At 32.3% G+C, this 14,387-nt stretch overlaps 1 protein-coding gene across 6 annotated transcripts in view; it reads right to left on the bottom strand.

Annotated features, from left to right (window-relative positions):
* The window catches only part of DYNC2H1 (dynein cytoplasmic 2 heavy chain 1), a 390,963-nt gene that overhangs the window by 339,370 nt on the left and 37,206 nt on the right, over positions 1-14,387 (bottom strand). For all 6 annotated transcript variants that reach the window (XM_017544781.2, XM_017544786.2, XM_017544784.2 and 3 more), the window contains exons 22-31: positions 13,336-13,541; positions 12,282-12,437; positions 12,078-12,192; positions 11,372-11,542; positions 10,001-10,383; positions 8,280-8,412; positions 8,059-8,176; positions 6,044-6,156; positions 3,757-3,876; positions 869-1,019 (exon numbers count right to left, since the gene is read on the bottom strand). In XM_017544781.2, coding sequence (XP_017400270.1) covers positions 869-1,019; positions 3,757-3,876; positions 6,044-6,156; positions 8,059-8,176; positions 8,280-8,412; positions 10,001-10,383; positions 11,372-11,542; positions 12,078-12,192; positions 12,282-12,437; positions 13,336-13,541 — 1,666 coding nt within the window. The remainder of the gene's footprint in view (positions 1-868; positions 1,020-3,756; positions 3,877-6,043; positions 6,157-8,058; positions 8,177-8,279; positions 8,413-10,000; positions 10,384-11,371; positions 11,543-12,077; positions 12,193-12,281; positions 12,438-13,335; positions 13,542-14,387) is intronic.

Raw genomic sequence — 14,387 nt, 5'->3', positions numbered from 1 at the left:
GGTGAAACCCCATCTTTAAAAAAAAAAAAAAAAAAAAAAATCTTCCCATAATTTGGTGAAAAGCAAATGTACAGATTGAAGCTGAGACAATCCCAAATAGAATAAATGCAAAGGTGTGTCTATATCATAATCAACCTACTGAAAACTAAAGAATATGATAAAGTCTTAAATGTTGCCAGAAAAAATAGTAATGTATTACTTAAAGGAGAATAACTAATGAAATGACTGTGGATTCCTCATCGGAAAACATATAGGTCAGAAGGAAGCAGAACACTTTAAAATGGTAAAAGAAAAGAATTGTCAACCCAGTATAGCTAGTGAAAACTTCTTCAGAAATAAAGGTAAAATAAGACATTCTTGGATCTAGGAAATCTATGTGAATTCACAGTGCACCTACTCCAAAAGAAAAACTAAAAGAAGTTCCTTGGAAAAAAGAAGGAAAATGACACCAGAAGGAAACCTGTAACATTGTGAATAAAGAAGGGCAACAGAAATAGTAAACATCTAGTTATATATAAAAGATTGATGTTCTCCTCTTGAGTCTTTTCAAATATCTTTGATGGTTAAAAGCAAAATTTATAACATAATCTTAGGGAGCTTTCAGTGTATATGGATGTAAAATATTAAGACAGCTACAATATTAAAAGGAAAGGATAAAGAAGCCTATATGGTAGTAAGGTTTCTGTATTCTATTTAAATTAGTAAATTACTGATTCAAAGTAGAATATAAAAATTTAAGTATATATATTTTAATTCTTCAAGTAATCACCAACATAGATATACAGTCAAAAACACAATAGGTAAATTAGTATAGAATACCAAAAAATAAACCAAAAGCAGGCAGAAAAGGGATTTTTTTTTTCCATACCAGTATTCCCTGGATCCTCAGAACTTGTATCAATGTTAGTATATTGCTCTAACTTATTCACCAGTTGTGTTTCAATCTGATGAAGAGTATGATCTTTAATAGCATTTTCTATATCTTCAGTGAATTTAATCTGCTCTGCCAAGCACAATATCTATTGAATAAAGAGAAAAATTGTTTTTAAAAGGTACATTTACTTAGAAATATTTTATAAATTTAAAGAAAGATACCTTTTTCCAAATTGCCACTTGTATATTGGATCTCTCCATCTTAATGTCATACTGGAACCTCAAATATTAGTAGAGTAATACAGTAGCAGAAAAAGCATTGTGTGATGCAGCCAAGCCTACTTCACAGAACTCATTTCAGACTATACTCTACTTCAGGCCTATTTTTCTGGTCCTAGAGCCCACCATGCTTATTGTAACCTCAAGGCCTCTGCATTTTCTTCCCCTCTTTTCAGAAATGGCTTCTTTTCAAACAGTAAACTACAAAGATACCAAAGTATGGTGCATTCTAATTAATAAAAGGCCAATCTACAGCATTTCAAAATAATTTCTTAGTATACTACTGAAGTTTACAATAGCAAAATTCCAATGTTCTTTTAAGATCTGTCTTGGCCAGGCACAGTGGCTCACGCCTGTAATTCCAGTACTTTGAAAGGCTGACATGGGCAGATCGCTTAAGGCCAGGAGTTCAAGAATAGCCTGGTCAACATGGAGAAACCCCGTCTCTACTAAAAAATACAAAAATTAGCCAGGTATGGTGGCACACGGCTGTAATCGCAGCTACTTGGGAGGCTGAAGCAAGAGCATAGCTTGAGCCTGAGAGGGGGGGTTGCAGTGAGCCAAGATGGCACCACTGCACTCTTATTCCAACTTAAAACATTCTATAAATACTATATTATGGTTATTTTATGGAAGAGAAAGCCAATTAGTAATCACTTCTAAGCAAAGTCAAGGCCAAACTTCGTGGTATGAAACTCATCAGCTTCTTTAATCAGGTCTATGATGAGGCATTTAAGGAGAACCAAATCTGCTTTTGAGAAAAAGACTTTGCTCTTTGATTTTCATATAAAAATGCTCATTTGGCACCTCCAAGCCTGATCCCAGGCAATACTACTGAATTTCTATATTATAAATGAATATCAATAAACTTAATTTTTCACAGTCTGCTACATAATTTCTGTGAATGAATAACAGAAGTTATAGTCAAGTTACAGTCTTGGGTTATAAAGTCACATTACTGTTAAGACAGCTGGATAGGCACTAATATCATTAATTACCTAAAATGTAATGACAACTAAAGGTGCTCTGCAAACATTATGAAAAACCTTTAAAATGACTTGATAATGTAGGTACTTGAAGGTCAAGTAAGTAATGTAAGTGTCAAAATGTATTGCTCAGGATAACTGGCAAAGATTAGTATTTAAAGCAAAGTCAGATTCTCTCCACTTTACCATGCTGCTTCCTTCCCAGACCAGAAAGTGCCCTCTCTACCATTATTTCGAATCCTAACAAAAAAAGTAATTGAATTATCAGTACATAATAACCAATTATGCTACTTAATCCCCTTATATAAATACTTTTGAGGTCAATATTTGTTAGCATTAACTGCTAATAAACTAGAATTCTTTATTTTAGCAGATAATGAATTATTTACATTTTCAATAGTTCACACTTTTACTTGACTGCTCAAGGGCCTGGAATTAAGTTGTAGGCTGAAATCCAACAACAGTCTTTAGCCTATTATCTACCACTATACCTCCTGATACAATTGTCATTTGCCTAACCCAAATATTATACAGTCTTGCTTTTGTAGATTTTTTTATACTATGTCTTTTATTCTAAGTTGATTTATAAATCCTATCTGGAACTTGACAGAGTACTAAGAAACACTTTCAGTGGCAATAAGGCAGTCTACCCTGGTTCTACAATGGCTTTGATTATTCAGTGATGATTACTTGTATTTTTCTCTAAGAACTTCAGCTTTTCTTTTTTCAAACACATTTCAGTTTGCCTTAAAATGCTAAAAGATACAAATGGCAAGTATGTGAAAATGGTTCCAAATGTAAACTGTTTCAAGTTTCCACAGTTTAAGAAAACCAACATAAAAACTTGTTCCAATAGCCACTACATTTTTTTTATTTGAAAATCAAATAACTTTGATTTTCAAATCAAAGTTTGAGAGCTGCTGGGTAGGTTTTTCTGTGAGAAATCGTGAAACATCCCAATGTCTACCTTCCACAGTCACTAAGAACTAAAGTTCCTGATGACCTACACCTGTAACATTAGTCAGGCCCAACTATTAATGCAGCATGTTTAACATAAGTCTTAGTGCCACATTTTGATATAGACTGGTACAAATTTTGTAAGCTAAATATCTAGTATCCAGTGTTCAGGGATGAACTCCTATTAACCCTGAGCTGCAGCAGTCTCGGTCACTCACTGTATGACCTCAATCTCAAATTCCCCATCAGTATTACAGTTTAGTGCTATGACTATTTCAGATTTACACCAATACCTGCTAAGTTCCTGCCAGCTCCAATGCTTAGATGATCTCATGGGAGGGGTGGACAGGTAGGGACAGGAGTGTTACAGATCCTGTGCCTCTCCATCAATGATGGACTAATCATCTGGAACCAAGAAGCTATTAGATGCCTGATTCCCTCCTCCCCATCCTACCCACCACTGGCCAAGGTTGCTTGTATCTCAATTCATCCCCCGAATTTTACAGCTGAAGGAACCGAGACTCAGAAGTTAAGCAATTTGCCCATTAACTGTTAGATAAAGGGAGAAAACAGATGCGACTGATCTGAGCCTCCTGGCTTCTAAGTCAGGGATCTTTCCACGTACCATTCCTATGTAACTTCTACACGTAAGCCCCCTTACCTGTGAAGGAAACAGAGATGGGTCAACTGCACCTTGAGAACTTCGCCCAGTAGTAACACATTCCTTCAACAACTGTTTCAAAGTTTCCTTCATTTCCAAGGCCAAATCATTCAACCATGTCTGAAAAAGAAATTGGAAAATAATATATACAAGATATACAATAAATATGCAATCTACTGACTTACTCAATTATTTTATTTCAGGAGGGGGTATTATACTTTCTTACTGAACATCACACTCCCAAAATGTGTTATAGGCATATAATTATTTTCTTAGTAAACAGTTTAAATAAATTGAAGAAAACAATTTTTTTCAGCTCTTCGATGATGAGTGTGAAAACTCATAAATCTGTGGCTAACATTACCATGACTATATCTATACAAACCAATAAAATATGAGCATTTAAAAATTGACCCTTCGGTTCATCATTATGACAAAACAAACCAGATAATTTGGCCAATAAATCAGGGTCTAAATGGCTGGCTAAGTTCCCTGGCTCATCCTGTCCTAGTAATCTTATATTCATAAAGTTGCAACCATAGGAAAGTATTGCTTCATCAGGATGAAATGTATTATTTGGGAGGTGGGGGACACTTAGCTTGCTTCATTCAACAAAACTAATTTTGTTTCAAAGTGTAATGTATTTTTCTACTCACTTGATTGTAAATAAAATAAAAGTTAAAATAACAATGATGATTGATAGAAACACAACGAATATTTATGAATCACTTCTTAACCTTAAAAACATGTCATTGTAATAAAAAAGCAAAAGCTGCAATCTTAGCCTTTCATCATTGCATATTTAAATAACTCTGAGTTTCAGCTTCTTTTTTTCATCTGTAGAGCATTTTCCAGTATTGAAAATAGCATCAAAATTCACTGAAGCTAAAAGTGAGAATTTCCCTCTCAGTGCATGGCAAAAGAGACATATACTCTGCTAATCATCATAAAGCTTCCAGAGTTTCAACTTTTCCTTTGCTGGTATACCTGCTCTAGCCCAGTTGCTAAAATTTAAGCTCTCTCTGTGTACTTTCAACAAAACTACAAGAGACGGAAAAAAAAACAACTCTTAACCAAATACGGTTAGCAAATCTCCCAGGTTTTCAATCAACTGATTTATGTACTTGATATCCAATAAAATGTTGAAGCCTAACCAGGAATAAACATTTTGCTAGACTGCATGGACATGCACATGATAATACATGGGCCCTGACTTCCAGTTGGAAGATAATTTGAAACTGAAAAATTACAATTCCATGTGATACAACCTATTGCTAGTTAGTTTTAGCTACAGTCCTATAATAGGCCTTCAATCAGTTTACTTCCAGTCCTGCAGAAGCAGTTAATCAATAGTTGTATGCTTACTTGTTCACCCAAATCATCTTATACAAATTCGTATTTTAAAGAGTAAAGACAACTAAAATTTCTTGAGAACCATGTTCCAAGCACTTAGGGTACTTAAAGCCAATTATCTCATTTACTTTTTAATTGAAAGTTTTTGCAACAGTTACAGGTTGAACATCCCGAATCCAAAAATCTGAAATCCAAAATCATCAAAAATCAGACTTTTGGAGCTTGACATGATGCTCAAAGGAAATGCTTATTGGAGCATTCCAGATTTTCACATTAGGGATGCTGAACTGACAATGCAAATATTCCAAAATCTGAAATCTAAAACACTTCTGGTCCCAAACACTTTGGATAAGTGATACCCCACCTGTATTCAGATGATGATTTTACTGATTAGAAAACCAACACTCGGGTCAGGCGCGGTGGCTCATGCCTATAATCTCAGCACTTTAGGAGGCCGAGGTGGGTAGATCATGAGGTCAAGAGATCAAGACCATCCTGACCAACATGGTGAAACCCCGTCTCTACTAAAATACAAAAAAAAAAATTAGCTGGGTGTTTGAGATTGCAGTGAGCCATAATCATGCCACTACATTCCAGCCCTTGGTGACAGAGTGAGACCCTGTTTCAAAAAAAAAAAGAAAGAAAGAAAACCAACACTCTAAGTCACATAGCTAATAAGTATGGAGCTAAGATTGATATCTAAGTTTTTTTTACTCCAAGGCCAAGGTTCTTTTCATAATTACATAAAATCCATATTCTTTTTAGTATCAAAACACTCTGAAACTAACAAGTTATTATTTTAAGATGCAAACTGAGTTTCCTGAAATGCCCAAATTAACCAACTTTATCCTCTAAATTGACTAAATTATTTTAGAAACAAAGTTCATATATAGTTAATTCTTTTTGTTTTCCTATTTGAAAAAGAATTGCTTACCTCTACATTATTTGATATAAGAACTTTATTTTTAAAAGGTACTACTTCTCCCTCTGAAGATTTCATTGCAGTTATATGTTTTGATTCCTCATCAAAGCAGACACTGCTAATACCTGAAATATAAAAGCAACAATTTAAATGCAAAAGGATTAAAGACATAATTATTAGATACAATATATGTGTCACATAGTGTTAATATATACCCTAAAACATATATAATTGAATTATAATGTATGCCACATAAAATATAGTGCTCCTAGTGTTTAAGTGTCCTATTGAGGGGAAAAAAATCACTTTCTTAATCAATATTCTTATTGTTTATTTGAAATATTTCTTATCAATATCAACTGTATATGGCCACTGGCCAAATTTGTGAATGTTTTACATATATATTTATATATTTGTTTATTCATTCCTACCATTTTCCTGAAAAAAATAATTAGGCAACCTAATCAACTAGTGCATACCAATCAGTAAGAATTGTCCTAACTCACATTCTTGCAGGAGTGAAAAATATTACAACCTCTTTGGAAAATGATTTGACAGTTTCTAAAATAGTTAAAACATATACTTACTATATAACTTAGCAATTCCAAAACTAGGTGTTTATCCAATACAAATAAAAATATATGTTTACGAAAAGACTTGCATGAATGTTTACAACAGCTTTATTCATAACAGACAAAAACTGGAAATAACCCAAATGCCCATGAACAGGTAAATTTGTTGAAGGCAACTAAGACTTCCACTTCTCCCAAATTTTCATATCACTTTATAGCATATAAAAAACTTGAACATACAATCTCATTGTGATCTTCACAAAAAAACTATATTATTATTTGCAATATAAAGAGAAAAACTAAATTTCAGAGAGGTAACTTGATAACTGATTAATAAATAGTAGAGATATTGGTTGAATACAAGCCTTCTGATTCCAAGAGTTTTATTTTACTGCCTCCAATTGCCCAAATCATAGTTACAAATATAAGCATCCTAAAGCTTCAGATACACAGGAATTCATAAATATTTCTGTATAGGACCACAGAGTAATTTTAAGTCTACTGGACCATATGGTCAGTGTCTACTCAACTCTACATTCATAGCATGAAAGCAGCTACAGATAATACATAAACTACTGTGCAGAATTATGTTTCAACAAAACTTCGTTTAAAAAACAAAAAGCAGTAAGCAAGATTTGGCCCATGGGTTATATTTTGCTGATCCTTGACTATTAGTTAAAATGATGAAAATTATTTTACTTCATAAATTTACTTTAAAAAATACAGCTATTTTCTATAGAGCTTTTTACCCTACAGAGGCATTCATTTGCTTGGTCTTTCCAAGCAAATTAAGTATTTTAAGAAAATAATACTCATTATTTTGGTAATAAACCTAATTCATTTGCCATTAATAGGTATCCCATTGAAGTGACTCAACTCTACAACATAGAGGCATTTGATATTACACTCTCCTTCCATGTACTCTTACCTGTTTCCAAAGCTTAACTATTATTTCTATATGAATAACTCCCAATCCTACATTCACACCTAGGTCTCTTCACTGACAATAACTGCCTATGGAGTATCTCCACCTGGATGTCATTTAGGAGACCTTAAACTCAATAATGAAGAGGCATATTCTCCTTCACTCCAGGCCTTTGCACAACCTATTCCGACTGCCGACCCACCTTTTTTCTAACTAAGGCCTATACATTTTTCAGATAACATCCTAGATGTCACTTACTTCATAATGCCCTAAAACTGAGTTAAATTCCCTCACGGATGCAGCTATATCACCACATACTTATGCCAATCACCAGAATTGTCATACTATATTATATTTGTCAGCTTACAACCTTGTCTCTCCCATTAAACTGTATGTTCTTTGGGTACAGGAACTGTATTTGGGTATATGAACTGACTACTGTATTCAGTAGTCTACCCAAGAGTATAAAATTAGACCTGGCAGATAGTTGAAATTCAATAAACATCTGTTAAATAAATGTTGACTCCTACCAGCAAAAAGCTTCTTAAGGTGAGACTGAATCACTGATGGGTTAGTAGATTGGCCCAATATTTCTAATAAGTCATCATCACCAATAAAATAAAATCGTGGGAATGCTGAGCGTTTTTCCTAGTAAAAATAGAAACAAAAAAAAAATAGCATTCTTTTTTTCAAATAATTAAGATATCAAGTACTTCACAATTTATTATACATTTTTGCTTAAAAAACATGCCTCCAAAAATTCATTTAATGATTTCTGACATCTTTGAAGCTGATCAAGTATTGTTAGCAGAGAATTTCTGATTCCAGCATGAGTAGTTAATGTTGTGACTCTATTGTCTTTCTTGATATCAGTCATTATTGATCTACAAAAGAAAAAAAAGTATCATCACATCTATTTTCATTATTTAGGGGGTAAGAGAAGGAGATTAAGACTTTTTTACCTGCTTAAAACAAACTAGAGGTAACACTATTATAACAGTATTATACCTCTAGGAATGTTAAAAATTAATATCACATTACCATTTTTAACTTCCCATATTATAAATTATCTTATATATTTCATTTGCTAAGCTAATATTAAGCCCTACCTCATAGAGCTAACGGTTGAGTGACAGCAAAAGACATCAAATAATATCTAGAAATATTTAAATAAAATTGTGATAAATGTTAAAAAGGAAAAGTAAAGTAGTGTTAAAATGGCTAATAGTGCAACCCATAACCTAGGACTTCTTTAAGGAAGTAATTTAAATTGATATATAGATGAAGAATAAAAAGTAAGTAAGTAGAAGAAGTTTCTGGCACAGACTCTGGGAAAAAGATAAGTATGTCTGAAAAAAACAAAAGCTAGAGTCACCAAAGCAAAACAGAGAGCAGCACAAGAAAAGGATAGAGAAATGAACAAGGAGCAGATCATGCTTTATCCCTAGCACAATGAGAAACTATTTTAAAGTTTTATTTAGAGGAGTAAAACAAAGTGCTGAACCTGCATTTTTAAACAGTTACTCTGGCTGCTGTGTGAAAAACTTATATACGAGAGCAAGTCAGAAGGTTAATGTGGATAGTCCAAGTAAGAGATACAGAACTTTAGAATAGAAAAGGAGAAGTACAAATATACTTCTATAATGGTGTTTGGTTCAAGATATACTAAGTAGGTTAGAATCAACAAAATTTGGCAACTTAATCTATGTAAAAGTGGAAGAAGGAGATATCTAAGTTATCCATCATGTCTCTGCTTTCAGCAATTAGGTTTGGCCATTTATTGAAACAGGAATCAGAAAGAAAAAAGATTTGTTGGAAAGGAACTGAAAAGTTAAGCTCATGACTTCAGTTTTAGCCTTCTGTTTGAGGATGTTTGGTAGACTTGGAGCTCAGAAGAGAAACATGGGCTATATATGTAAGGTGAGGAGACCTCAGCACAGACAAGAGAACTGATGCTAACAGTAGTTAAGATTACCTGAGAATACACAGAGAAAACAATCAAAGGCTGAGGCCTGGAGAGTGACTACATCTAAAGGGTTGGAGACAGCTAAGTACTAGGAACTAGATATAGAACCAGAGAGACAGTCAGAAAACCAAGACAGCACAATATCACAAAAGCCAACAGCAGAGACTTTCCAAGAAAGAAGAAATGCTCAACTCTATTAAATACTAATGAGAGATAAAGTAAAATAAGAAATGAAAAATGCCATTTGAATTTAAAACAGGAAAATAATTGGTAATTTTAGGAAGTATGTATTATTAGGTAGAGTGGTAATAACAGAGACCACACCATTACGGTTCAAAAAGTAAATGCTTGAATAAGAGGACTAGCTTCTCAAAAGGATCTAGTAAAGAAAGAGTTTGAATACACACAGGATACCAATAATGTAAAAGTATTTGCTTGTATTACTCCACAATATGAATTAATTTTTAAAAATACCACATGTCTATGTCTTACATTGTTGTACTGACCTAAAATCTTCATCAACTCTGTTGAAGCGTGTCTGTTCTTTTGGCAATGCTCCATGGCCAAAAATGGGTTCCAAATACACCCACTTTCTCTGAATATGATTTAAATTCTGCAGGTACTCATCCAAATCTGCAAGTTTTCTTTCCCAAATTGATACTTTGTCTTCAAATCCTTTATAATAAGGAGACTCCTTTAAGGATTGAAGAAGGCATCTATTATCTCCAACCTGATTTACTATGTCTTTCCAGTCTTTAATCAGCTTCAGCGTTCGACTTTGGCTGTCTTCATAATCAATTAATGTAAACACTGCTCCAACTCCCCAAAGATCAAGTTCACGTAAAGCTTCTCTGATTGTAACTTCACCTTGTGCCCGACTATTTAAATCCTATTTAACACAAAATATCCATGTTTATTACTTCAACATTAATTATCACATAAGCAAATAATAGAAAAGTATATTATGAAAAAATATATTTTATCTGGCTTTTCACCATAAGGATAGAAAAGTACCTGTTAGATTTAATGACAGGTGAATACAAGTCACTTAGTTTTAAACATAGTACTTTTGTCACTGTGATAATAAAGTTGCTTAAAAAAAAAAAAAAAATTTAAGTGGCTCTATTTTACATGCAACCCAAGAGAATTACTGGCTATTTTATCAAAGCATGTAAGACACAAAGTATCCTGGTTCACATGGTCAAAGTATACACAAAGTTCTTCCTTATTCTTTTTACTTCTCTAAAAAGGCAAAGCAAAAAAATAAAGCATCCATCCCAAAAGACAAAACTAGTTTGGCTTATTTAAAGTATTACAGACCAAAAGGCCAATATTTTGAACAAAAGAAATTCTGAAATTATATTGTAATCTTATTGTAGATTCTGATACATCTAAAATGATTAACAATCAACTAGAGTTACCTTCTGCAAGAGTCATGCTTCATAACTTCTCAAGATTATTTTAAAACATTCCAGAGTTATTAACAAACACAAAGGTTTATTTTTTTGATAGGAAATAAAATGATCTGACATCAAGAGTCCTTATATTTTTGAATGGCCACAATGCAACACTAAAAGTCTGTCACTTCTAATAGAATTATGACAACTTTTACTTTTACCTGAGACCTTTTCTAAACCTGATTAGCAAACTGATTCTTGGTTTAACTCTCTGGATTTGTGTTTTCCCTAGCTTCTATTTGTAACATACCACATAATTTTTAATGTATCTTATGTAAAATGATTTGTGTTTATTCATTTTTTGATTGAAGCTGATTCCCTTCTTAAAGGAAGACTTTTTAAATATTTAAACAAAATATGAAGCAAAATTGTATATTTAAAAGGCCACACTTAAGGGATATTTATAAAAGTGATGCATACTTTAAGGTCTGCAGCTTTGGCTACAATCATATCAGCTACTCTGAGCAAATCACCAAACAGTAGTTTCTCTAGACTAGTTCCCCTAGGAAGTCCAAGGAGACGAAAAAGGTCAAGCCAGTGATCTGGAGAAAGATGCTCCCCTCTCACATATTTCAAGATAGGAATTACAATCTGTAAAAAAAGAAAAAGAAAAAGGCATAAGTATACATATATACATATATATAAGTAAAATACAAATTTGTGTTTACGTTTATGCTTATTAGTTACCAAATTTTAATTACTCCATTTCCTTGTTTAATAATCTTAAAATCATATTCTTAAACAAAATTGTATAAAACTTTTTATTAAATGTTGCTATGGATACACACAAATTATTCTTTGTAGTTTAATATATTTTAAAACATGACATAGACTATTTATATTTTTATTATTTTAGAATAGAACCTATGTTGGACTGGAATGTATAAACACTATTTTTTTACTTTAACCATAAATTTCTTAGCTTATAACTTCTTTCTCATTGGTAGCAGAAGTAGCAATAATTTCTAGGGTTTACTCTGTATTTCCTATTTTCTTCATGAAATGGAATAATTTAGTTGAAAAACGTGTAAAGTAAAATTATACAGTTCAGTCACTACATAAGAAAAAGATATATGAAAGCTCCAAACATCATTTTTAATTAGCAAAATAAGAAAAACAATCTCACTTTATATTTGTCAACCTCTGATTGTAATTTCACTGTCATCACTGAATGTTCTTCGACATTCCTTAATCTGTCATGCCAGTTCATCAAAAATTCCTCAAACAAGTATGTCTTACTCCTGTAAACATACCGAAAACACATTACAAAGTTTATATCCAAAAATAAATCAATCAAATTATTAGTCTAAATATTGTTTTTGAATCAAACCGAAAACTGATCCAGTCTTCATTGGCCATTTCCTGAAATCCTTGTTGAAACTCTTCATAAAAGGCCCAGATTTGTGCACAGCTCTCAATATCTTTAGAGATGCTACATGCCAGAGAGAAATTAGGCTCTTCTAGTCTAAAATGACGGCAATCATCACTATAGAAACAAATATTGAAATACTACATTTTAAAAACAAATATTGATACTGTTAAGTATCATTAAGTTATTTAACTGCATTCTTTGTATGTGTGTACACATACACATGTGTATGTTTAATAATGGAAACAATAAGAAACTACCTATTTAATATGAGAATTTTATTTTACCTACTCATATATGAACTCTATAAATTCATTAATATACATTTTTTCCAAAGAAGTCAAAATTGAGTTAGTAATACAGAGGAATTTATATGTATATAATACATGTCATATATGTAAATATTTGAGATTGTATAAATCTACAGATTAATCTAGGAAAAAAATACTCTTCTCAGTTGAAAGGGCAAGCTTCTAGAGCATAAGATATCCTTCATCTAATCAGTATAATGCCATTTAGTAATTATGGTAACAAAACCTCCGCTCACTTACGAAAGCATTTACTTAAATAGAACAAACCTAAAGCAGTGCTCAAATTTAATACTTTATTTATAAGTCAACAACTCATTTTTTTCTTTGAAGTATTTTATTATTACTTATTCTGCTAGATTCATTTTTTTTCTCAGAGGCACTAATAGTTTTTCTGAAAATTATACATATTTCATTTTTAAATAGAATAAGTTAAAAGAAAGCGACTATTCCAACCCCCTGATATAACTGCTAGGTAAATTTTTATCTCCTAGGCCTTTCTTGGAATTTGCTTTCTCTTAATACCCTTATATAACACAACTATGACTCCTAAGACAACAGTAAATGAATGCTTATTATTTGTATTTTGAAAAGTGATGAAATTTATGAGGAAAGGTATGAAGATAACAGACATGAGAAAATTACTAGCTTGATATATAAATTGTTGTTTCAAAATTAACACTATCAGTTTTAAAGAAAAAACATACACCAGCTTTTTTCTTGTGACTTCAAGATCATCAAACTCAATTTTTTTCTCTTTTATTAACTTTGCACTTTTTTCAAGAGTATTATGTTGGCCAGTTTCAATAACATCATCACCAGGTTTTAGTTGGTCCCAACGAGCTTTAAATTTTTCCAGTTCTTGATAATAGATCTGAAGACGTGATTTCACATTTCCTTTCATCACTTCAATCTATAAGACAATAGAGTTTAAATAATTTAATGCAGAATAAAATCTAATTTTGAGTTCACACTTTTCTTTCCAATATTTTCTATTTAAAAGTGAAAAAATATCAATGACCAATGTCAACTTTTCAAAGGATGATTTTATTAATTCCAAGTTCAATAAAATAATTCAGATATAAATTAGACCATAAACTTATAACAAGAGACAACCTTCAAATAACATCATTTAAAAATCATTCATGTGATTAACCACACCTAGTACTACTAACAACAAAGGTAATATAATTTAAAATTGTTTGTTTGATGACTGCTGGTTGTTCCAAGTATATAGCTGCTAAATTAATGAGGAGATTGCCCAGTCTCCCATGCAGCTAAGGGCTGGAGCCTAAGGGTAACTTCTGCTCAATAAAATACGAGTGCAGTAGACATGTGCAACTTCCAGGTTGTGTCTTTAAAAGACAGACGGTGCCATTTTCTCTTTCCCTCTCTCCTGACCCTACTTGGTAGCAACTGAATGTGGTAATAACGCATTCTGGACAATATCCTAGAGATGGGAGACAAATAAGATTGATGAAACCTAGGACCCAGACAAAGTTACAGAGCAGAGGCACCATATCAGCTTGTAGTATAATGTGAGAGAGAAATGTAAGCTACAATTTTGTGGGTCTCCATTAGAATAGTCAAACTGATATCCTAATAAATTTAGTAATTAAAGAAAATATGAGTTTCAGAAATAAACTTAAGCTATACATAGTACATAAGCAATAAATTCATTCATAAGACTATAAATAATGTTACATTTCAAAGACACTGGTTTCTTCTTGGTACGATAGGAAGGAAAGAAAAACCATGT

The sequence above is a fragment of the Cebus imitator genome, unplaced genomic scaffold, assembly GCF_001604975.1.
Source record: "Cebus imitator isolate Cc_AM_T3 unplaced genomic scaffold, Cebus_imitator-1.0 Scaffold171, whole genome shotgun sequence".
Taxonomy (NCBI): domain Eukaryota; kingdom Metazoa; phylum Chordata; class Mammalia; order Primates; family Cebidae; genus Cebus; species Cebus imitator.
The sequence above is the reverse complement of the archived record's forward strand: the minus strand, read 5'-3'. Positions and strand labels throughout refer to the sequence as shown.